Source organism: Coregonus lavaretus, assembly GCF_964263955.1.
Source record: "Coregonus lavaretus genome assembly, contig: HAP1_SCAFFOLD_190, whole genome shotgun sequence".
In the NCBI taxonomy this organism is placed as follows: Eukaryota; Metazoa; Chordata; class Actinopteri; order Salmoniformes; family Salmonidae; genus Coregonus; species Coregonus lavaretus.
This window is the reverse complement of record NW_028164603.1, coordinates 519,507-546,625: the sequence shown is the minus strand read 5'-3', so window position 1 is coordinate 546,625 and position 27,119 is coordinate 519,507. Positions and strand designations below refer to the sequence as shown.

General features: G+C 51.1%; 1 protein-coding gene across 1 annotated transcript in view; it reads left to right on the top strand.

The window, feature by feature from the left end:
* Positions 1-27,119, top strand: part of LOC311116862 (membrane-bound transcription factor site-2 protease-like) — a 111,737-nt gene that overhangs the window by 12,710 nt on the left and 71,908 nt on the right. The window contains exons 2-4 of the mRNA XM_084191891.1: positions 1,987-2,135; positions 15,031-15,169; positions 15,273-15,376. Coding sequence (XP_084048017.1) covers positions 1,987-2,135; positions 15,031-15,169; positions 15,273-15,376 — 392 coding nt within the window. The remainder of the gene's footprint in view (positions 1-1,986; positions 2,136-15,030; positions 15,170-15,272; positions 15,377-27,119) is intronic.

Genomic DNA, 27,119 nt, shown 5'->3' with positions numbered 1-27,119 from the left:
TATTCTCGCCGTAAGGCGATCGTTCTCCTGTATATTATGAGTACAGCGACTGCAATTAGAAGACATCATGTTAATGTTACTACTTAGCTTCGGCTGTTGAAGATGTTGACGAACCATGTCCAGATAAAGCGTCCGGAGTGAAAAAGTTGAATGAGGGAAAAAAGTTGCGATGGAAAATAAAGTAAAGTTGGCAGCAAAAACGCACAGGAAAATGACTCTTCTGTCTCGGGATAAAACGTCCGGGGTGAAAAAGTTTAACGAAAAAAGATGAGTGAGGACAAAACTAAAAAGTTGGTAAATTTGTTGAACACAGAGATTGATTAAACGTTTATTAAAAGTAAAACGTGAATAGTTTGGCAGGTAGCCAAGTAGCAACAAACAGCACAGCAGCACGGAGACAATGCGGAAGCGAGACTTATCCAGAGCGACTTACAGTTAGTGAGTGCATACATTTTTCATACTGGCCCCCCGTGGGAATCGAACCCACAACTGTGGCGTTGCAAGCGCCATGCTCTACCAACTGAGCTACAGGAGGCCTTTAAGGTGAAATACAGGGCTTGTGAAGTTATACCTAGGCTAAATACAGTATAAACCTTCCACCACCATACGAACCACTAGTAATTTAATTAATAGTTTTACCTAACCCTAACCCTAACCCTAATTAATAGTTTTACCTAACCCTAACCCTAACCCTAACCCTAATTAATAGTTTTACCTAACCCTAACCTTTTTTTGCAATAATCACTCATCTGGCTTTCATGTCTGTCAATGAAAATTCCCTTTTTGTAACAAATTGAATCAGAACTATCCACAACGCACATTCACTAATAATGACCAACATCTTGTAGCAGTCATTATAGAAAATTAACACAGGTCTCATAAACAAATCTCTCAAGCACAAGCCCACATGTTATATTTAAAGTCTGGCCAACATGGATGTATTTGCTTGCTAACAAGTTAGAACAGTTAAATTGTTATGAACACACCATTCTGTCTGTCTCCAACTGTTTGAACAGCATGTTAGCCTGTCCACTTTGTTCAGATGTTGAAATCAAGTGGCCTACCTTATTTCTCAGAATGAGAACGAGTTGCCAATTCTTTATAAAATTGTGTTTTATGCTTATTGTACATTTATAAACAGACTAGACAGCGAGTATAACAGTCTGGCTAAAATGCTGCTAACGGTACGTGGTACCACAATGCCGCGCGCGACAAACTGAGCATTAATTTTCCAGAATCATTGTTCATTGATACTCTGGTTTTAGTAGTGTCTGCTCTGGACGCAATTTGAGGAGTTGAGACATAAAAAGGGTATCGTTAGAAAGGTTAACTTCTCCTCTATTACAGTAAAATAATGTCTCTGTGTTTCGGTGTCCATAGGACCGATTCTGTTGGACCAAACCTCAAATGCAAATAACGAGTTGAAACCGCTTGTCAGAGAGGAAGATGTGCTCTCATCTTTGTTGTTGACTGGCAGGGGGAGGGGCTTTGTGTGAGGTGGAGGGGCTTGGTGTATGGGGGAGGGGCTTGGGGTGTGTGGGGGAGGGGCTTGTTGTGTGGGGGAGGGGCTTTGTGTGTGGGGGAGGGGCTTGGTGTTTTGGGGAGGGGCTTGGTGTGTGTGTAAATGAGAAAGTGGCCCTCCTGTAGCCCAGTTGGTAGAGCATGGCGCTTGCAACGCCAGGGTTGTGGGTTTGATTCCCACGGGGGGCCAGTATGAAAAATGTATGCACTCACTAACTGTAAGTCGCTCTGGATAAGAGCGTCTGCTAAAATGACCAACAACGAAAAAAAGTGCAGAGTCACAGTAGAAGGAGTGAAGGAGACAGACCAAAGACAACATGAGAACAAGAGAACATAAACGCTCATAAGAATAAAAACTCCATTCTTGCGATACAGGCATTTGGAATATCGTTCTAAAACATACATTTGAATGGGCTAGGATTATGGCAGATGATGTTGTAACGCGTCCTCTCTCCTCTCCCTTAGTTGTCTGACTCATATGGTCATGGGTATGAGGTGTGGCTAGGGTCAAAGGGTCTGTCTCTCTCCCCGTTCCACATCCGCTGGCAGACCTCCCTCTTCAACCGTCTCTTCTCACGCTGCGCTCGCATCAACCCCCACGCCCTCTACCTCTGGTAAGACCTGACCTCTAACCCTCATTCCCTCTGCCTCTGGTAAGACCTGACCTCTACCTCTGGTAAGACCTGACCTCTACCTCTGGTAAGACCTGACCTCTACCTCTGGTAAGACCTGACCTCTAACCCTCATTCCCTCTGCCTCTGGTAAGACCTGACCTCTACCTCTGGTAAGACCTGACCTCTACCTCTGGTAAGACCTGACCTCTACCTCTGGTAAGACCTGACCTCTAACCCTCATTCCCTCTACCTCTGGTAAGACCTGACCTCTAACCCTCATTCCCTCTACCTCTGGTAAGACCTGACCTCTAACCCTCATTCCCTCTACCTCTGGTAAGACCTGACCTCTAACCCTCATTCCCTCTACCTATGGTAAGACCTGACCTCTACCTCTGGTAAGACCTGACCTCTACCTCTGGTAAGACCTGACCTCTAACCCTCATTCCCTCTACCTCTGGTAAGACCTGACCTCTAACCCTCATTCCCTCTGCCTCTGGTAAGACCTGACCTCTAACCCTCATTCCCTCTACCTCTGGTAAGACCTGACCTCTAACCCTCATTCCCTCTACCTCTGGTAAGACCTGACCTCTAACCCTCATTCCCTCTGCCTCTGGTAAGACCTGACCTCTAACCCTCATTCCCTCTACCTCTGGTAAGACCTGACCTCTACCTCTGGTAAGACCTGACCTCTAACCCTCATTCCCTCTACCTCTGGTAAGACCTGACCTCTAACCCCTGACCTCTACCTCTGGTAAGACCTGACCTCTACCTCTGGTAAGACCTGACCTCTAACCCTCATTCCCTCTGCCTCTGGTAAGACCTGACCTCTACCTCTGGTAAGACCTGACCTCTACCTCTGGTAAGACCTGACCTCTACCTCTGGTAAGACCTGACCTCTAACCCTCATTCCCTCTGCCTCTGGTAAGACCTGACCTCTACCTCTGGTAAGACCTGACCTCTACCTCTGGTAAGACCTGACCTCTACCTCTGGTAAGACCTGACCTCTAACCCTCATTCCCTCTACCTCTGGTAAGACCTGACCTCTACCTCTGGTAAGACCTGACCTCTACCTCTGGTAAGACCTGACCTCTAACCCTCATTCCCTCTACCTCTGGTAAGACCTGACCTCTAACCCTCATTCCCTCTACCTCTGGTAAGACCTGACCTCTAACCCTCATTCCCTCTACCTCTGGTAAGACCTGACCTCTAACCCTCATTCCCTCTACCTCTGGTAAGACCTGACCTCTAACCCTCATTCCCTCTGCCTCTGGTAAGACCTGACCTCTAACCCTCATTCCCTCTACCTCTGGTAAGACCTGACCTCTAACCCTCATTCCCTCTACCTCTGGTAAGACCTGACCTCTAACCCTCATTCCCTCTGCCTCTGGTAAGACCTGACCTCTAACCCTCATTCCCTCTACCTCTGGTAAGACCTGACCTCTACCTCTGGTAAGACCTGACCTCTAACCCTCATTCCCTCTACCTCTGGTAAGACCTGACCTCTACCTCTGGTAAGACCTGACCTCTAACCCTCATTCCCTCTACCTCTGGTAAGACCTGACCTCTAACCCCTGACCTCTACCTCTGGTAAGACCTGACCTCTACCTCTGGTAAGACCTGACCTCTACCTTTGGTAAGACCTGACCTCTACCTTTGGTAAGACCTGACCTCTACCTCTGGTAAGACCTGACCTCTACCTTTGGTAAGACCTGACCTCTACCTTTGGTAAGACCTGACCTCTACCTTTGGTAAGACCTGACCTCTACCTTTGGTAAGACCTGACCTCTACCTCTGGTAAGACCTGACCTCTACCTCTGGTAAGACCTGACCTCTAACCCTCATTCCCTCTACCTCTGGTAAGACCTGACCTCTAACCCTCATTCCCTCTACCTCTGGTAAGACCTGACCTCTACCTCTGGTAAGACCTGACCTCTACCTCTGGTAAGACCTGACCTCTACCTTTGGTAAGACCTGACCTCTACCTCTGGTAAGACCTGACCTCTACCTTTGGTAAGACCTGACCTCTACCTTTGGTAAGACCTGACCTCTACCTTTGGTAAGACCTGACCTCTACCTCTGGTAAGACCTGACCTCTACCTCTGGTAAGACCTGACCTCTAACCCTCATTCCCTCTACCTCTGGTAAGACCTGACCTCTACCTCTGGTAAGACCTGACCTCTAACCCTCATTCCCTCTACCTCTGGTAAGACTTGACCTCTAACCCTCATTCCCTCTGCCTTTGGTAAGACCTGACCTCTAACCCTCATTCCCTCTGCCTCTGGTAAGACCTGACCTCTACCTTTGGTAAGACCTGACCTCTACCTCTGGTAAGACCTGACCTCTACCTCTGGTAAGACCTGACCTCTAACCCTCATTCCCTCTACCTCTGGTAAGACCTGACCTCTACCTCTGGTAAGACCTGACCTCTAACCCTCATTCCCTCTACCTCTGGTAAGACCTGACCTCTACCTCTGGTAAGACTTGACCTCTAACCCTCATTCCCTCTGCCTTTGGTAAGACCTGACCTCTAACCCTCATTCCCTCTGCCTTTGGTAAGACCTGACCTCTAACCCTCATTCCCTCTACCTCTGGTAAGACCTGACCTCTAACCCTCATTCCCTCTACCTCTGGTAAGACCTGACCTCTAACCCTCATGCCCTCTACCTCTGGTAAGACCTGACCTCTAACCCTCATTCCCTCTACCTCTGGTAAGACCTGACCTCTAACCCTCATTCCCTCTACCTTTGGTAAGACCTGACCTCTAACCCCTGACCTCTACCTCTGGTAAGACCTGACCTCTAACCCTCATTCCCTCTACCTCTGGTAAGACCTGACCTCTACCTCTGGTAAGACCTGACCTCTAACCCCTGACCTCTACCTCTGGTAAGACCTGACCTCTAACCCTCATTCCCTCTGCCTCTGGTAAGACCTGACCTCTAACCCTCATTCCCTCTACCTCTGGTAAGACCTGACCTCTAACCCTCATTCCCTCTGCCTCTGGTAAGACCTGACCTCTAACCCTCATTCCCTCTGCCTCTGGTAAGACCTGACCTCTACCTCTGGTAAGACCTGACCTCTAACCCTCATTCCCTCTGCCTCTGGTAAGACCTGACCTCTACCTCTGGTAAGACCTGACCTCTAACCCTCATTCCCTCTGCCTCTGGTAAGACCTGACCTCTACCTCTGGTAAGACTTGACCTCTAACCCTCATTCCCTCTGCCTTTGGTAAGACCTGACCTCTAACCCTCATTCCCTCTACCTCTGGTAAGACCTGACCTCTAACCCTCATTCCCTCTACCTCTGGTAAGACCTGACCTCTAACCCTCATTCCCTCTACCTTTGGTAAGACCTGACCTCTAACCCTCATTCCCTCTACCTCTGGTAAGACCTGACCTCTACCTCTGGTAAGACCTGACCTCTACTTCTGGTAAGACCTGACCTCTAACCCCTGACCTCTAACCCCTGACCTTTGCCTCTGGTAAGACCTGACCTCTACCTCTGGTAAGACCTGACCTCTACCTCTGGTAAGACCTGACCTCGAACCCTCATTCCCTCTACCTCTGGTAAGACCTGACCTCTAACCCCTGACCTCTACCTCTGGTAAGACCTGACCTCTAACCCTCATTCCCTCTACCTCTGGTAAGACCTGACCTCTAACCCTCATTCCCTCTACCTTTGGTAAGACCTGACCTCTAACCCCTGACCTCTACCTCTGGTAAGACCTGACCTCTAACCCTCATTCCCTCTACCTCTGGTAAGACCTGACCTCTACCTCTGGTAAGACCTGACCTCTAACCCCTGACCTCTACCTCTGGTAAGACCTGACCTCTAACCCTCATTCCCTCTGCCTCTGGTAAGACCTGACCTCTAACCCTCATTCCCTCTACCTCTGGTAAGACCTGACCTCTAACCCTCATTCCCTCTGCCTCTGGTAAGACCTGACCTCTAACCCTCATTCCCTCTGCCTCTGGTAAGACCTGACCTCTACCTCTGGTAAGACCTGACCTCTAACCCTCATTCCCTCTGCCTCTGGTAAGACCTGACCTCTACCTCTGGTAAGACCTGACCTCTAACCCTCATTCCCTCTGCCTCTGGTAAGACCTGACCTCTACCTCTGGTAAGACTTGACCTCTAACCCTCATTCCCTCTACCTCTGGTAAGACCTGACCTCTAACCCTCATTCCCTCTACCTTTGGTAAGACCTGACCTCTACCTTTGGTAAGACCTGACCTCTAACCCTCATTCCCTCTACCTCTGGTAAGACCTGACCTCTACCTCTGGTAAGACCTGACCTCTACTTCTGGTAAGACCTGACCTCTAACCCCTGACCTCTAACCCCTGACCTTTGCCTCTGGTAAGACCTGACCTCTACCTCTGGTAAGACCTGACCTCTACCTCTGGTAAGACCTGACCTCGAACCCTCATTCCCTCTACCTCTGGTAAGACCTGACCTCTAACCCTCATTCCCTCTACCTCTGGTAAGACCTGACCTCTACCTCTGGTAAGACTTGACCTCTAACCCTCATTCCCTCTACCTCTGGTAAGACCTGACCTCTAACCCTCATTCCCTCTGCCTTTGGTAAGACCTGACCTCTAACCCTCATTCCCTCTACCTCTGGTAAGACCTGACCTCTAACCCTCATTCCCTCTACCTCTGGTAAGACCTGACCTCTAACCCTCATTCCCTCTACCTCTGGTAAGACCTGACCTCTACCTCTGGTAAGACCTGACCTCTACCTCTGGTAAGACCTGACCTCTACCTCTGGTAAGACCTGACCTCGAACCCTCATTCCCTCTACCTCTGGTAAGACCTGACCTCTAACCCTCATTCCCTCTACCTCTGGTAAGACCTGACCTCTAACACTCATGCCCTCTACCTCTGGTAAGACTTGACCTCTAACCCTCATTCCCTCTGCCTCTGGTAAGACCTGACCTCTAACCCCTGACCTCTACCTCTGGTAAGACCTGACCTCTAACCCTCATTCCCTCTACCTCTGGTAAGACCTGACCTCTAACCCCTGACCTCTAACCCTCATTCCCTCTACCTCTGGTAAGACCTGACCTCTAACCCTCATTCCCTCTGCCTCTGGTAAGACTTGACCTCTAACCCCTGACCTCTACCTCTGGTAAGACCTGACCTCTAACCCCTGACCTCTAACCCTCATTCCCTCTACCTCTGGTAAGACCTGACCTCTAACCCCTGACCTCTACCTCTGGTAAGACCTGACCTCTAACCCTCATTCCCTCTACCTCTGGTAAGACTTGACCTCTAACCCCTGACCTCTACCTCTGGTAAGACCTGACCTCTAACCCCTGACCTCTAACCCTCATTCCCTCTACCTCTGGTAAGACCTGACCTCTAACCCCTGACCTCTACCTCTGGTAAGACCTGACCTCTACCTCTGGTAAGACCTGACCTCTAACCCTCATTCCCTCTACCTCTGGTAAGACCTGACCTCTAACCCCTGACCTCTACCTCTGGTAAGACCTGACCTCTAACCCTCATTCCCTCTACCTCTGGTAAGACCTGACCTCTAACCCTCATTCCCTCTACCTCTGGTAAGACCTGACCTCTACCTCTGGTAAGACCTGACCTCTAACCCTCATTCCCTCTGCCTCTGGTAAGACCTGACCTCTACCTCTGGTAAGACCTGACCTCTACCTCTGGTAAGACCTGACCTCTAACCCTCATTCCCTCTGCCTCTGGTAAGACCTGACCTCTAACCCTCATTCCCTCTGCCTATGGTAAGACCTGACCTCTAACCCCTGACCTCTACCTCTGGTAAGACCTGACCTCTACCTCTGGTAAGACCTGACCTCTAACCCTCATTCCCTCTACCTCTGGTAAGACCTGACCTCTAACCCTCATTCCCTCTACCTCTGGTAAGACCTGACCTCTAACCCTCATTCCCTCTACCTCTGGTAAGACCTGACCTCTACCTCTGGTAAGACCTGACCTCTAACCCTCATGCCCTCTACCTCTGGTAAGACCTGACCTCTAACCCTCATTCCCTCTACCTCTGGTAAGACCTGACCTCTAACCCTCATTCCCTCTACCTTTGGTAAGACCTGACCTCTAACCCCTGACCTCTACCTCTGGTAAGACCTGACCTCTAACCCTCATTCCCTCTACCTCTGGTAAGACCTGACCTCTACCTCTGGTAAGACCTGACCTCTAACCCCTGACCTCTACCTCTGGTAAGACCTGACCTCTAACCCTCATTCCCTCTGCCTCTGGTAAGACCTGACCTCTAACCCTCATTCCCTCTACCTCTGGTAAGACCTGACCTCTAACCCTCATTCCCTCTGCCTCTGGTAAGACCTGACCTCTAACCCTCATTCCCTCTGCCTCTGGTAAGACCTGACCTCTACCTCTGGTAAGACCTGACCTCTAACCCTCATTCCCTCTGCCTCTGGTAAGACCTGACCTCTACCTCTGGTAAGACCTGACCTCTAACCCTCATTCCCTCTGCCTCTGGTAAGACCTGACCTCTACATCTGGTAAGACTTGACCTCTAACCCTCATTCCCTCTGCCTTTGGTAAGACCTGACCTCTAACCCTCATTCCCTCTACCTCTGGTAAGACCTGACCTCTACCTTTGGTAAGACCTGACCTCTAACCCTCATTCCCTCTACCTCTGGTAAGACCTGACCTCTACCTCTGGTAAGACCTGACCTCTACTTCTGGTAAGACCTGACCTCTAACCCCTGACCTCTAACCCCTGACCTTTGCCTCTGGTAAGACCTGACCTCTACCTCTGGTAAGACCTGACCTCTACCTCTGGTAAGACCTGACCTCGAACCCTCATTCCCTCTACCTCTGGTAAGACCTGACCTCTAACCCCTGACCTCTACCTCTGGTAAGACCTGACCTCTAACCCTCATTCCCTCTACCTCTGGTAAGACCTGACCTCTAACCCTCATTCCCTCTACCTTTGGTAAGACCTGACCTCTAACCCCTGACCTCTACCTCTGGTAAGACCTGACCTCTAACCCTCATTCCCTCTACCTCTGGTAAGACCTGACCTCTACCTCTGGTAAGACCTGACCTCTAACCCCTGACCTCTACCTCTGGTAAGACCTGACCTCTAACCCTCATTCCCTCTGCCTCTGGTAAGACCTGACCTCTAACCCTCATTCCCTCTACCTCTGGTAAGACCTGACCTCTAACCCTCATTCCCTCTGCCTCTGGTAAGACCTGACCTCTAACCCTCATTCCCTCTGCCTCTGGTAAGACCTGACCTCTACCTCTGGTAAGACCTGACCTCTAACCCTCATTCCCTCTGCCTCTGGTAAGACCTGACCTCTACCTCTGGTAAGACCTGACCTCTAACCCTCATTCCCTCTGCCTCTGGTAAGACCTGACCTCTACCTCTGGTAAGACTTGACCTCTAACCCTCATTCCCTCTGCCTTTGGTAAGACCTGACCTCTAACCCTCATTCCCTCTACCTCTGGTAAGACCTGACCTCTAACCCTCATTCCCTCTACCTTTGGTAAGACCTGACCTCTACCTTTGGTAAGACCTGACCTCTAACCCTCATTCCCTCTACCTCTGGTAAGACCTGACCTCTACCTCTGGTAAGACCTGACCTCTACTTCTGGTAAGACCTGACCTCTAACCCCTGACCTCTAACCCCTGACCTTTGCCTCTGGTAAGACCTGACCTCTACCTCTGGTAAGACCTGACCTCTACCTCTGGTAAGACCTGACCTCGAACCCTCATTCCCTCTACCTCTGGTAAGACCTGACCTCTAACCCTCATTCCCTCTACCTCTGGTAAGACCTGACCTCTACCTCTGGTAAGACTTGACCTCTAACCCTCATTCCCTCTACCTCTGGTAAGACCTGACCTCTAACCCTCATTCCCTCTGCCTTTGGTAAGACCTGACCTCTAACCCTCATTCCCTCTACCTCTGGTAAGACCTGACCTCTAACCCTCATTCCCTCTACCTCTGGTAAGACCTGACCTCTACCTCTGGTAAGACCTGACCTCTACCTCTGGTAAGACCTGACCTCTACCTCTGGTAAGACCTGACCTCGAACCCTCATTCCCTCTACCTCTGGTAAGACCTGACCTCTAACCCTCATTCCCTCTACCTCTGGTAAGACCTGACCTCTAACACTCATGCCCTCTACCTCTGGTAAGACTTGACCTCTAACCCTCATTCCCTCTGCCTCTGGTAAGACCTGACCTCTAACCCCTGACCTCTACCTCTGGTAAGACCTGACCTCTAACCCTCATTCCCTCTACCTCTGGTAAGACCTGACCTCTAACCCCTGACCTCTAACCCTCATTCCCTCTACCTCTGGTAAGACCTGACCTCTAACCCTCATTCCCTCTGCCTCTGGTAAGACTTGACCTCTAACCCCTGACCTCTACCTCTGGTAAGACCTGACCTCTAACCCCTGACCTCTAACCCTCATTCCCTCTACCTCTGGTAAGACCTGACCTCTAACCCCTGACCTCTACCTCTGGTAAGACCTGACCTCTAACCCTCATTCCCTCTACCTCTGGTAAGACTTGACCTCTAACCCCTGACCTCTACCTCTGGTAAGACCTGACCTCTAACCCTGACCTCTAACCCTCATTCCCTCTACCTCTGGTAAGACCTGACCTCTAACCCCTGACCTCTACCTCTGGTAAGACCTGACCTCTACCTCTGGTAAGACCTGACCTCTAACCCTCATTCCCTCTACCTCTGGTAAGACCTGACCTCTAACCCCTGACCTCTACCTCTGGTAAGACCTGACCTCTAACCCTCATTCCCTCTACCTCTGGTAAGACCTGACCTCTAACCCTCATTCCCTCTACCTCTGGTAAGACCTGACCTCTACCTCTGGTAAGACCTGACCTCTAACCCTCATTCCCTCTGCCTCTGGTAAGACCTGACCTCTACCTCTGGTAAGACCTGACCTCTACCTCTGGTAAGACCTGACCTCTAACCCTCATTCCCTCTGCCTCTGGTAAGACCTGACCTCTAACCCTCATTCCCTCTGCCTATGGTAAGACCTGACCTCTAACCCCTGACCTCTACCTCTGGTAAGACCTGACCTCTACCTCTGGTAAGACCTGACCTCTAACCCTCATTCCCTCTACCTCTGGTAAGACCTGACCTCTAACCCTCATTCCCTCTACCTCTGGTAAGACCTGACCTCTAACCCTCATTCCCTCTACCTCTGGTAAGACCTGACCTCTACCTCTGGTAAGACTTGACCTCTAACCCTCATTCCCTCTGCCTTTGGTAAGACCTGACCTCTAACCCTCATTCCCTCTACCTCTGGTAAGACCTGACCTCTAACCCTCATTCCCTCTACCTTTGGTAAGACCTGACCTCTACCTTTGGTAAGACCTGACCTCTACCTTTGGTAAGACCTGACCTCTACCTCTGGTAAGACTTGACCTCTAACCCTCATTCCCTCTACCTCTGGTAAGACCTGACCTCTACCTCTGGTAAGACCTGACCTCTACTTCTGGTAAGACCTGACCTCTAACCCCTGACCTCTAACCCCTGACCTTTGCCTCTGGTAAGACCTGACCTCTACCTCTGGTAAGACCTGACCTCTACCTCTGGTAAGACCTGACCTCGAACCCTCATTCCCTCTACCTCTGGTAAGACCTGACCTCTAACCCTCATTCCCTCTACCTCTGGTAAGACCTGACCTTTACCTCTGGTAAGACCTGACCTCTAACCCTCATTCCCTCTACCTCTGGTAAGACCTGACCTCTAACCCTCATTCCCTCTACCTCTGGTAAGACCTGACCTCTACCTCTGGTAAGACCTGACCTCTAACCCTCATTCCCTCTACCTCTGGTAAGACCTGACCTCTAACCCTCATGCCCTCTACCTCTGGTAAGACCTGACCTCTAACCCTCATTCCCTCTACCTCTGGTAAGACCTGACCTCTACCTCTGGTAAGACCTGACCTCTACCTCTGGTAAGACCTGACCTCTACCTCTGGTAAGACCTGACCTCTAACCCTCATGCCCTCTACCTCTGGTAAGACTTGACCTCTAACCCTCATTCCCTCTGCCTCTGGTAAGACCTGACCTCTAACCCCTGACCTCTACCTCTGGTAAGACCTGACCTCTACCTCTGGTAAGACCTGACCTCTAACCCTCATTCCCTCTACCTCTGGTAAGACCTGACCTCTAACCCCTGACCTCTAACCCTCATTCCCTCTACCTCTGGTAAGACCTGACCTCTAACCCTCATTCCCTCTGCCTCTGGTAAGACCTGACCTCTAACCCCTGACCTCTACCTCTGGTAAGACTTGACCTCTAACCCCTGACCTCTACCTCTGGTAAGACCTGACCTCTAACCCCTGACCTCTAACCCTCATTCCCTCTACCTCTGGTAAGACCTGACCTCTAACCCTCATTCCCTCTACCTCTGGTAAGACCTGACCTCTAACCCTCATTCCCTCTACCTCTGGTAAGACCTGACCTCTAACCCTCATTCCCTCTACCTCTGGTAAGACCTGACCTCTAACCCCTGACCTCTACCTCTGGTAAGACCTGACCTCTAACCCTCATTCCCTCTACCTCTGGTAAGACCTGACCTCTAACCCTCATTCCCTCTACCTCTGGTAAGACCTGACCTCTAACCCCTGACCTCTACCTCTGGTAAGACCTGACCTCTAACCCTCATTCCCTCTACTTCTGGTAAGACCTGACCTCTAACCCTCATTCCCTCTACCTCTGGTAAGACCTGACCTCTAACCCCTGACCTCTAACCCTCATTCCCTCTACCTCTGGTAAGACCTGACCTCTAACCCTCATTCCCTCTGCCTCTGGTAAGACCTGACCTCGAACCCTCATTCCCTCTACCTCTGGTAAGACCTGACCTCTAACCCCTGACCTCTACCTCTGGTAAGACCTGACCTCTAACCCCTGACCTCTACCTCTGGTAAGACTTGACCTCTAACCCCTGACCTCTACCTCTGGTAAGACCTGACCTCTAACCCCTGACCTCTACCTCTGGTAAGACCTGACCTCTAACCCTCATTCCCTCTACCTCTGGTAAGACCTGACCTCTAACCCTCATTCCCTCTACCTCTGGTAAGACCTGACCTCTAACCCTCATTCCCTCTACCTCTGGTAAGACCTGACCTCTACCTCTGGTAAGACCTGACCTCTAACCCTCATTCCCTCTACCTCTGGTAAGACCTGACCTCTAACCCCTGACCTCTACCTCTGGTAAGACCTGACCTCTACCTCTGGTAAGACCTGACCTCTAACCCTCATTCCCTCTACCTCTGGTAAGACCTGACCTCTAACCCCTGACCTCTACCTCTGGTAAGACCTGACCTCGAACCCTCATTCCCTCTACCTCTGGTAAGACCTGACCTCTAACCCTCATTCCCTCTACCTCTGGTAAGACCTGACCTCGAACCCTCTACCTCTGGTAAGACCTGACCTCTAACCCCTGACCTCTACCTCTGGTAAGACTTGACCTCTAACCCCTGACCTCTACCTCTGGTAAGACCTGACCTCTAACCCCTGACCTCTACCTCTGGTAAGACCTGACCTCTAACCCTCATTCCCTCTACCTCTGGTAAGACCTGACCTCTAACCCTCATTCCCTCTACCTCTGGTAAGACCTGACCTCTAACCCTCATTCCCTCTACCTCTGGTAAGACCTGACCTCTACCTCTGGTAAGACCTGACCTCTAACCCTCATTCCCTCTACCTCTGGTAAGACCTGACCTCTAACCCCTGACCTCTACCTCTGGTAAGACCTGACCTCTACCTCTGGTAAGACCTGACCTCTAACCCTCATTCCCTCTACCTCTGGTAAGACCTGACCTCTAACCCCTGACCTCTACCTCTGGTAAGACCTGACCTCTAACCCCTGACCTCTACCTCTGGTAAGACCTGACCTCTACCTCTGGTAAGACCTGACCTCTAACCCTCATTCCCTCTACCTCTGGTAAGACCTGACCTCTAACCCTCATTCCCTCTACCTCTGGTAAGACCTGACCTCTAACCCCTGACCTCTACCTCTGGTAAGACCTGACCTCGAACCCTCATTCCCTCTACCTCTGGTAAGACCTGACCTCTAACCCTCATTCCCTCTACCTCTGGTAAGACCTGACCTCTAACCCCTGACCTCTACCTCTGGTAAGACCTGACCTCTAACCCCTGACCTCTACCTCTGGTAAGACCTGACCTCTACCTCTGGTAAGACCTGACCTCTAACCCCTGACCTCTACCTCTGGTAAGACCTGACCTCTAACCCTCATTCCCTCTACCTCTGGTAAGACCTGACCTCTAACCCTCATTCCCTCTACCTCTGGTAAGACCTGACCTCTAACCCTCATTCCCTCTACCTCTGGTAAGACCTGACCTCTAACCCTCATTCCCTCTACCTCTGGTAAGACCTGACCTCGAACCCTCTACCTATGGTAAGACCTGACCTCTACCTCTGGTAAGACCTGACCTCTAACCCTCATTCCCTCTGCCTCTGGTAAGACCTGACCTCGAACCCTCATTCCCTCTACCTCTGGTAAGACCTGACCTCGAACCCTCTACCTATGGTAAGACCTGACCTCTACCTCTGGTAAGACCTGACCTCTAACCCTCATTCCCTCTACCTCTGGTAAGACCTGACCTCTAACCCTCATTCCCTCTGCCTCTGGTAAGACCTGACCTCTAACCCTCATGCCCTCTACCTCTGGTAAGACCTGACCTCGAACCCTCTACCTATGGTAAGACCTGACCTCGAACCCTCTACCTATGGTAAGACCTGACCCCTAGACCCATTAACCCTAACCCTGTGTGTGTGTATGTGTGTGTGTAGGTTCACCAGTGGTCTAGTGTTTGGGTTGGTGTCTATGTGTGGTTCGGTGCTGCTCCTCTGCCTTAACCCTGTGTGTGTGTGTGTGTGTGTGTAGGTTCACCAGTGGTGTAGTGTTTGGGTTGGTGTCTATGTGTGGTTCGGTGCTGCTGCTGATTAGAACACTGCAGCAGACTGTCCATCAGATGACATCAGACCACCCTCAGGGAGCCAATCAACAGACACTACAGGTGGTGGTACGTACAGAGAACATCTGTCTGTCTGTCTGTCTCTCTCTCTGTCTCTGTCTCTGTCTCTGTCTCTGTGTGTGTGTGTACTCACTGCGGTGTGTGTGTGCAGGTCCCAGGTGTAAACCTGCCAGTCAGTCAGCTGGCCTACTTCTTCTCTGCTCTGCTGGTCAGTGGGGTCATACACGAACTGGGCCATGCCGTGGCAGCAATAAGGTAAGATACACATACATACACTAACTGGGCCATGCTGTGACTGAACTGAGACACTAACTGGACCACGCTGTGACTGAACTGAGACACTAACTGGACCATGCTGTGACTGAACTGCGCTGAGACACTAACTGGGCCATGCTGTGACTGAACTGCGCTGAGACACTAACTGGGCCATGCTGTGACTGAACTGCGCTGAGACACTAACTGGGCCATGCTGTGACTGAACTGAGACACTAACTGGACCACGCTGTGACTGAACTGAGACACTAACTGGACCATGCTGTGACTGAACTGCGCTGAGACACTAACTGGGCCATGCTGTGACTGAACTGCGCTGAGACACTAACTGGGCCATGCTGTGACTGAACTGAGACACTAACTGGGCCATGCTTTGGCTGAACTGAATAGCGACACTAACTGGGCCATGCTGTGACTGAACTGAGACACTAACTGGGCCATGATGTGACTGAACTGAGACACTAACTGGGCCATGCTGTGACTGAACTGAGACACTAACTGGGCCATGCTGTGACAGAACTGAGATACTAACTGAGCAATGCTGTGACTTAACTGAGACACTAACTGGGCCATGCTGTGACTGAACTGAGATACTAACTGGGCCATGCTGTGGCTGAACTGAGACACTAACTGGGCCATGCTGTGACTGAACTGAACTGAGACAGACACTAACTGGACCATGCTGTGACTGAACTGAGACAGAGACACTAACTAGACCATGCTGTGACTGAACTGAGACACTAATTGGGCCATGCTGTGACTGAACTGAGACACTAATTGGGCCATGCTGTGACTGAACTGAGACACTAACTGGGCCATGCTGTGACTGAACTGAGACACTAACTGGGCCATGCTGTGACTGAACTGAGACACTAACTGGGCCATGCTGTGACTGAACTGAGACACTAACTGGGCCATGCTGTGACTGAACTGAGACACTAACTGGGCCATGCTGTGGCTGAACTGAGACACTAACTGGGCCATGCTGTGGCTGAACTGAACTGAGACACTAACTGGGCTATGCTGTGACTGAACTGAGACACTAACTGGACCATGCTGTGACTGAACTGAGACACTAATTGGGCCATGCTGTGGCTGAACTGAACTGAGACACTAACTGGGCCATACTGTGACTGAACTGAGACACTAACTGGGCCATGCTGTGACTGAACTGAGACACTAACTGGGCCATGCTGTGACTGAACTGAGACAGAGACAATAACTGGACCATGCTGTGACTGAACTGAGACACTAACTGGGCCATGCTGTGACTGAACTGAGACAGAGACACTAATTGGGCCATGCTGTGGCTGAACTGAGACAGAGACACTAACTGGGCCATGCTGTGGCTGAAATGAACTGAGTCACTAACTGGGCCATGCTGTGACTGAACTTAACTGAGACACTAACTGGACCATACTGTGGCTGAACTGAGACACTAACTGGGCCATGCTGTGACTGAACTGAGACACTAACTGGGCCATGCTGTGACTGAACTGAGACACTAACTGGGCCATGCTGTGACTGAACTGAGACACTAACAGGGCCATGCTTTGGCTGAACTGAATAGCGACACTAACTGGGCCATTCTGTGGCTGAACTGAGACACTAACTGGACCATGCTGTGGCTGAACTGAGACACTAACTGGGCCATGCTGTGACTGAACTGAGATACTAACTGGGCCATGCTGTGACTGAACTGAGACAGAGACACTAACTGGGCCATGCTGTGGCTGAACTGAGACACTAACTGGACCATGCTGTGACTGAACTGAGACACTAACTGGGCCATGCTTTGGCTGAACTGAATAGCGACACTAACTGGGCCATTCTATGGCTGAACTGAGACACTAACTGGGCCATGCTGTGGCTGAACTGAGACACTAACTCGGCCATGCTGTGACTGAACTGAGACACTAACTGGGCCATGCTGTGACTGAACTGAGACACTAACTGGGCCATGCTGTGACTGAACTGAGACAGAGACAATAACTGGACCATGCTGTGACTGAACTGAGACACTAATTGGGCCATGCTGTGACTGAACTGAGACACTAATTGGGCCATGCTGTGACTGAACTGAGACACTAACTGGGCCATGCTGTGGCTGAACTGAGACAGAGACACTAACTGGGCCATGCTGTGGCTGAAATGAACTGAGTCACTAACTGGGCCATGCTGTGACTGAACTTAACTGAGACACTAACTGGACCATGCTGTGGCTGAACTGAGACACTAACTGGGCCATGCTGTGACTGAACTGAGACACTAACAGGGCCATGCTTTGGCTGAACTGAATAGCGACACTAACTGGGCCATTCTGTGGCTGAACTGAGACACTAACTGGACCATGCTGTGGCTGAACTGAGACACTAACTGGGCCATGCTGTGACTGAACTGAGACACTAACTGGGCAATGCTGTGACTGAACTGAGATACTAACTGGGCCATGCTGTGACTGAACTGAGACAGAGACACTAACTGGGCCATGCTGTGGCTGAACTGAGACACTAACTGGACCATGCTGTGACTGAACTGAGACACTAACTGGGCCATGCTTTGGCTGAACTGAATAGCGACACTAACTGGGCCATTCTATGGCTGAACTGAGACACTAACTGGGCCATGCTGTGGCTGAACTGAGACACTAACTCGGCCATGCTGTGACTGAACTGAGACACTAACTGGGCCATGCTGTGACTGAACTGAGACACTAACTGGGCCATGCTGTGGCTGAACTGAGACAGAGACACTAACTGGGCCATGCTGTGACTGAACTGAGACACTAACTGGGCCATGCTTTGGCTGAACTGAATAGCGACACTAACTGGGCCATTCTGTGGCTGAACTGAGACACTAACTGGGCCAGGCTGTGGCTGAACTGAGACACTAACTGGGCCATGCTGTGACTGAACTGAGACACTAACTGGGCCATGCTGTGACTGAACTGAGACAGAGACACTATCTGGGCCATGCTGTGACTGAACTGAGACACTAATTGGGCCATGCTGTGACTGAACTGAGACACTAACTGGGCCATGCTGTGGCTGAACTGAGACAGAGACACTAACTGGACCATGCTGTGACTGAACTGAGACACTAACTGGGCCATGCTGTGGCTGAACTGAGACACTAACTGGGCCATGCTGTGGCTGAACTGAGACAGAGACACTAACTGGGCCATGCTGTGACTGAACTGAGACACTAACTGGGCCATGCTGTGACTGAACTGAGACACTAACTGGGCCATGCTGTGACTGAACTGAGACAGAGACACTAACTGGGCCATGCTGTGGCTGAACTGAGACACTAACTGGGCCATGCTGTGACTGAACTGAGACAATAACTGGGCCATGCTGTGACTGAACTGAGACAGAGACACTAACTGGGCCATGCTGTGGCTGAACTGAGACACTAACTGGGCCATTATGTGGGTGAACTGAGATACTAACTGGGCCATGCTGTGGCTGAACTGAATAGCGACACTAACTGGGGCATTCTGTGGCTGAACTGAGACAGAGACACTAACTGGGCCATGCTGTGACTGAACTGAGACACTAGCTGGGCCATTCTGTGACTGAACTGAGACACTAACTGGGTCATGCTGTGACTGAACTGAGATACTAACTGGGCCATGCTGTGACTGAACTGAGACACTAACTGGGCCATGCTGTGACTGAACTGAGACACTAACTGGGCCATGCTGTGGCTGAACTGAGACACTAAATGGGCCATGATGTGGCTGAACTGAGACACTAACTGGGCCATGCTGTGACTGAACTGAGACACTAACTGGACCATGCTGTGGCTGAACTGAGACACTAACTGGGCCATGCTGTGACTGAACTGAGACACTAACTGGGCCATGCTGTGGCTGAAATGAGACACTAACTGGGCCATGCTGTGGCTGAACTGAGACACTAACTGGGCCATGCTGTGACTGAACTGAGACACTAACAGGGCCATGCTTTGGCTGAACTGAATAGCGACACTAACTGGGCCATTCTGTGGCTGAACTGAGACACTAACTGGACCATGCTGTGGCTGAACTGAGACACTAACTGGGCCATGCTGTGACTGAACTGAGACACTAACTGGGCAATGCTGTGACTGAACTGAGATACTAACTGGGCCATGCTGTGGCTGAACTGAGACAGAGACACTAACTGGGCCATGCTGTGGCTGAACTGAGACACTAACTGGGCCATGCTGTGACTGAACTGAGACACTAACTGGGCCATGCTTTGGCTGAACTGAATAGCGACACTAACTGGGCCATTCTATGGCTGAACTGAGACACTAACTGGGCCATGCTGTGGCTGAACTGAGACACTAACTGGGCCATGCTGTGACTGAACTGAGACACTAACTGGGCCATGCTGTGACTGAACTGAGACACTAACTGGGCCATGCTGTGACTGAACTGAGACAGAGACACTAACTGGGCCATGCTGTGGCTGAACTGAGACACTAACTGGGCCATGCTGTGACTGAACTGAGACACTAACTGGGCCATGCTGTGACTGAACTGAGACACTAACTCGGCCATGCTGTGACTGAACTGAGACACGAACTGGGCCATGCTTTGGCTGAACTGAATAGCGACACTAACTGGGCCATTCTGTGGCTGAACTGAGACACTAACTGGGCCATGCTGTGGCTGAACTGAGACACTAACTGGGCCATGCTGTGACTGAACTGAGACACTAACTGGGCCATGCTGTGACTGAACTGAGACAGAGACACTATCTGGGCCATGCTGTGACTGAACTGAGACACTAATTGGGCCATGCTGTGACTGAACTGAGACACTAACTGGGCCATGCTGTGGCTGAACTGAGACAGAGACACTAACTGGACCATGCTGTGACTGAACTGAGACACTAACTGGGCCATGCTGTGGCTGAACTGAGACACTAACTGGGCCATGCTGTGACTGAACTGAGACACTAACTGGGCCATGCTGTGACTGAACTGAGACACTAACTGGGCCATGCTGTGACTGAACTGAGACAGAGACACTAACTGGGCCATGCTGTGGCTGAACTGAGACACTAACTGGGCCATGCTGTGACTGAACTGAGACACTAACTGGGCCATGCTGTGACTGAACTGAGACAGAGACACTAACTGGGCCATGCTGTGGCTGAACTGAGACACTAACTGGGCCATTATGTGGGTGAACTGAGATACTAACTGGGCCATGCTGTGGCTGAACTGAATAGCGACACTAACTGGGGCATTCTGTGGCTGAACTGAGACACTAGCTGGGCCATTCTGTGACTGAACTGAGACACTAACTGGGTCATGCTGTGACTGAACTGAGATACTAACTGGGCCATGCTGTGACTGAACTGAGACACTAACTGGGCCATGCTGTGACTGAACTGAGACACTAACTGGGCCATGCTGTGGCTGAACTGAGACACTAAATGGGCCATGATGTGGTTGAACTGAGACACTAACTGGGCCATGCTGTGACTGAACTGAGACAGAGACACTAACTGGGCCATGCTGTGGCTGAACTGAGACACTAACTGGGCCATGCTGTGACTGAACTGAGACACTAACTGGGCCATGCTGTGACTGAACTGAGACAGAGACACTAACTGGGCCATGCTGTGGCTGAACTGAGACACTAACTGGGCCATTATGTGGGTGAACTGAGATACTAACTGGGCCATGCTGTGGCTGAACTGAATAGCGACACTAACTGGGGCATTCTGTGGCTGAACTGAGACACTAGCTGGGCCATTCTGTGACTGAACTGAGACACTAACTGGGTCATGCTGTGACTGAACTGAGATACTAACTGGGCCATGCTGTGACTGAACTGAGACACTAACTGGGCCATGCTGTGACTGAACTGAGACACTAACTGGGCCATGCTGTGGCTGAACTGAGACACTAAATGGGCCATGATGTGGTTGAACTGAGACACTAACTGGGCCATGCTGTGGCTGAACTGAACTGAGACAGAGACACTAACTGGGCCATGCTTTGGCTGAACTGAGACACTAACTGGGCCATGCTGTGGCTGAACTGAGACACTAACTGGGCCATGCTGTGGCTGAACTGAGTCACTAACTGGGCCATGCTGTGACTGAACTGAGACACTAACTGGGCCATGCTGTGGCTGAACTGAGACACTAACTGGGCCATGCTGTGGCTGAACTGAGACACTAACTGGGCCATGCTGTGACTGAACTGAGACACTAACTGGGCCATGCTGTGACTGAACTGAGACACTAACTGGGCCGTGCTGTGGCTGAACTGAGACACTAACTGGGCCATGCTGTGACTGAACTGAGACACTAACTGGGCCATGCTGTGGCTGAACTGAGACACTAACTGGGCCATGCTGTGGCTGAACTGAGACACTAACTGGGCCATGCTGTGGCTGAACTGAGACACTAACTGGGCCATGCTGTGGCTGAACTGAGACACTAACTGGGCCATGCTGTGACTGAACTGAGACAGAGACACTAACTGGGCCATGCTGTGGCTGAATTGAGACACTAACTGGGCCATGCTGTGACTGAACTGAACTGAGACAGAGACACTAAATGGGCCATGCTGTGGCTGAACTGAGACACTAACTGGGCCATGCTGTGACTGAACTGAGACACTAACTGGGCCATGATGTGGCTGAACTGAGACACTAACTGGGCCATGCTGTGGCTGAACTGAGACACTAACTGGGCCATGCTGTGACTGAACTGAGACACTAACTGGGCCATGATGTGGCTGAACTGAGACACTAACTGGGCCATGCTGTGGCTGAACTGAGACACTAACTGGGCCATGCTGTGACTGAACTGAGACACTAACTGGGCCATGATGTGGCTGAACTGAGACACTAACTGGGCCATGCTGTGGCTGAACTGAGACACTAACTGGGCCATGCTGTGACTGAACTGAGACACTAACTGAGCCATGATGTGGCTGAACTGAGACACTAACTGGGCCATGCTGTGACTGAACTGAGACACTAAATGGGCCATGATGTGGCTGAACTGAGACACTAACTGGGCCATGCTGTGGCTGAACTGAGACACTAACTGGGCCATGCTGTGACTGAACTGAGACACTAACTGGGCCATGCTGTGACTGAACTGAGACACTAACTGGGCCATGGTGTGGCTGAACTGAGACACTAACTGGGCCATGCTGTGGCTGAACTGAGACACTAACTGGGCCATGCTGTGACTGAACTGAGACACTAACTGGGCCATGCTGTGGCTGAAATGAGACAGAGACACTAACTGGGCCATGCTGTGGCTGAACTGAGACACTAACTGGGCCATGCTGTGACTGAACTGAGACAGAGACACTAACTGGGCCATGCTGTGACTGAACTGAGACACTAACTGGGCCATGCTGTGACTGAACTGAGACACTAACTGGGCCATGCTGTGACTGAACTGAGACACTAACTGGGCCATGCTGTGACTGAACTGAGACACTAACTGGGCCATGCTGTGGCTTAACTGAGACACTAACTGGGCCATGCTGGGGCTGAACTGAGACACTAACTGGGCCATGCTGTGACTGAACTGAGACACGAACTGGGCCATGCTGTGACTGAACTGAGACACTAACTGGGCCATGCTGTGACTGAACTGAGACACTAACTGGACCATGCTGTGACTGAACTGAACTGAGACACTAACTGGGCCATGCTGTGACTGAACTGAGACACTAACTGGACCATGCTGTGACTGAACTGAGACACTAACTGGACCATGCTGTGGCTGAACTGAGACACTAACTGGGCCATGCTGTGGCTGAACTGAGACACTAACTGGGCCATGCTGTGGCTGAACTGAGACACTAACTGGGCCATGCTGTGGCTGAACTGAGACACTAACTGGGCCATGCTGTGGCTGAACTGAGACACTAACTGGGCCATTCTGTGACTGAACTGAGACAGAGACACTAACTGGGCCATGCTGTGACTGAACTGAGACACTAACTGGGCCATGCTGTGACTGAACTGAGACACTAACTGGGCCATGCTGTGACTGAACTGAGATACTAACTGGGCCATGCTGTGACTGAACTGAGACACTAACTGGGCCATGCTGTGGCTGAACTGAGACAGAGACACTAACTGGGCCATGCTGTGACTGAACTGAGACACTAACTGGGCCATGCTGTGACTGAACTGAGACACTAACTGGGCCATGCTGTGACTGAACTGAGACACTAACTGGGCCATGCTGTGACTGAACTGAGACACTAACTGGGCCATGCTTTGACTGAACTGAGACACTAACTGGGCCATGATGTGGCTGAACTGAGACACTAACTGGGCCATGCTGTGACTGAACTGAGACACTAACTGGGCCATGCTGTGACTGAACTGAGACACTAACTGGGCCATGCTGTGGCTGAACTGAGATACTAACTGGGCCATGCTGTGGCTGAACTGAGACACTAACTGGGCCATGCTGTGGCTGAACTGAGACACTAACTGGGCTATGCTGTGACTGAACTGAGATACTAACTGGGCCATGCTGTGACTGAACTGAACTGAGACAGAGACACTAACTGGGCCATGCTGTGACTGAACTGAGATACTTACTGGGCCATGCTGTGGCTGAACTGAGACACTAACTGGGCCATGCTGTGGCTGAACTGAGACACTAACTGGGCCATGCTGTGACTGAACTGAGACACTAACTGGGCCATGCTGTGGCTGAACTGAGACACTAACTGGGCCATGCTGTGACTGAACTGAGACAGAGACACTAACTGGGCCATGCTGTGACTGAACTGAGACACTAACTGGGCCATGCTGTGACTGAACTGAGACACTAACTGGGCCATGCTGTGACTGAACTGAGACACTAACTGGGCCATGCTGTGACTGAACTGAGACACTAACTGGGCCATGCTGTGACTGAACTGAGATACTAACTGGGCCATGCTGTGACTGGACTGAGACACTAACTGGGCCATGCTGTGGCTGAACTGAGACAGAGACACTAACTGGGCCATGCTGTGACTGAACTGAGACACTAACTGGGCCATGCTGTGACTGAACTGAGACACTAACTGGGCCATGCTGTGACTGAACTGAGACACTAACTGGGCCATGCTGTGACTGAACTGAGACACTAACTCGGCCATGATGTGGCTGAACTGAGACACTAACTGGGCCATGCTGTGACTGAACTGAGACACTAACTGGGCCATGCTCTGACTGAACTGAGACACTAACTGGGCCATGCTGTGGCTGAACTGAGATACTCACTGGGCCATGCTGTGGCTGAACTGAGACACTAACTGGGCCATGCTGTGGCTGAACTGAGACACTAACTGGGCCATGCTGTGACTGAACTGAGATACTAACTGGGCCATGCTGTGACTGAACTGAACTGAGACAGAGACACTAACTGGGCCATGCTGTGACTGAACTGAGACACTTACTGGGCCATGCTGTGGCTGAACTGAGACACTAACTGGGCCATGCTGTGACTGAACTGAGACACTAACTGGGCCATGCTGTGACTGAACTGAGACACTAACTGGACCATGCTGTGACTGAACTGAGACACTAACTGGACCATGCTGTGACTGAACTGAGACACTAACTGGGCCATGCTGTGGCTGAACTGAGACACTAACTGGGCCATGCTGTGACTGAACTGAGACACTAACTGGGCCATGCTGTGACTGAACTGAGACACTAACTGGGCCATGCTGTGACTGAACAGAGACACTAACTGGGCCATGCTGTGACTGAACTGAGACACTAACTGGGCCATGCTGTGACTGAACTGAGATACTAACTGGGCCATGCTGTGACTGAACTGAGACACTAACTGGGCCATGCTGTTGCTGAACTGAGACAGAGACACTAACTGGGCCATGCTGTGACTGAACTGAGACACTAACTGGGCCATGCTGTGACTGAACTGAGACACTAACTGGGCCATGCTGTGACTGAACTGAGACACTAACTGGGCCATGCTGTGGCTGAACTGAGACACTAACTGGGCCATGCTGTGACTTAACTGAGACACTAACTGGGCCATGCTGTGGCTGAACTGAGATACTAACTGGGCCATGCTGTGGCTGAACTGAGATACTAACTGGGCCATGCTGTGACTGAACTGAGACACTAACTGGGCCATGCTGTTGCTGAACTGAGACAGAGACACTAACTGGGCCATGCTGTGACTGAACTGAGACACTAACTGGGCCATGCTGTGACTGAACTGAGACACTAACTGGGCCATGCTGTGACTGAACTGAGACACTAACTGGGCCATGCTGTGGCTGAACTGAGACACTAACTGGGCCATGCTGTGACTTAACTGAGACACTAACTGGGCCATGCTGTGGCTGAACTGAGACACTAACTGGGCCATGCTGTGGCTGAACTGAGACACTAACTGGGCCATGCTGTGACTGAACTGAGATACTAACTGGGCCATGCTGTGACTGAACTGAACTGAGACAGAGACACTAACTGGGCCATGCTGTGACTGAACTGAGACACTTACTGGGCCATGCTGTGGCTGAACTGAGACACTAACTGGGCCATGCTGTGACTGAACTGAGACACTAACTGGGCCATGCTGTGACTGAACTGAGACACTAACTGGACCATGCTGTGACTGAACTGAGACACTAACTGGACCATGCTGTGACTGAACTGAGACACTAACTGGGCCATGCTGTGGCTGAACTGAGACACTAACTGGGCCATGCTGTGACTGAACTGAGACACTAACTGGGCCATGCTGTGACTTAACTGAGACACTAACTGGGCCATGCTGTGGCTGAACTGAGACACTAACTGGGCCATGCTGTGGCTGAACTGAGACACTAACTGGGCCATGCTGTGACTGAACTGAGATACTAACTGGGCCATGCTGTGACTGAACTGAGACACTAACTGGGCCATGCTGTTGCTGAACTGAGACAGAGACACTAACTGGGCCATGCTGTGACTGAACTGAGACACTAACTGGGCCATGCTGTGACTGAACTGAGACACTAACTGGGCCATGCTGTGACTGAACTGAGACACTAACTGGGCCATGCTGTGGCTGAACTGAGACACTAACTGGGCCATGCTGTGACTTAACTGAGACACTAACTGGGCCATGCTGTGGCTGAACTGAGACACTAACTGGGCCATGCTGTGGCTGAACTGAGACACTAACTGGGCCATGCTGTGACTGAACTGAGATACTAACTGGGCCATGCTGTGACTGAACTGAACTGAGACAGAGACACTAACTGGGCCATGCTGTGACTGAACTGAGACACTTACTGGGCCATGCTGTGGCTGAACTGAGACACTAACTGGGCCATGCTGTGACTGAACTGAGACACTAACTGGGCCATGCTGTGACTGAACTGAGACACTAACTGGACCATGCTGTGACTGAACTGAGACACTAACTGGACCATGCTGTGACTGAACTGAGACACTAACTGGGCCATGCTGTGACTGAACTGAGACAGAGACACTAACTGGGCCATGCTGTGGCTGAACTGAGACACTAACTGGGCCATGCTTTGACTGAACTGAGACACTAACTGGGCCATGCTGTGGCTTAACTGAATAGCGACACTAACTGGGCCATTCTGTGGCTGAACTGAGACACTAACTGGGCCATGCTGTGACTGAACTGAGACACTAACTGGGCCATGCTGTGACTGAACTGAGACACTAACTGGGCCATGCTGTGACTGAACTGAGATA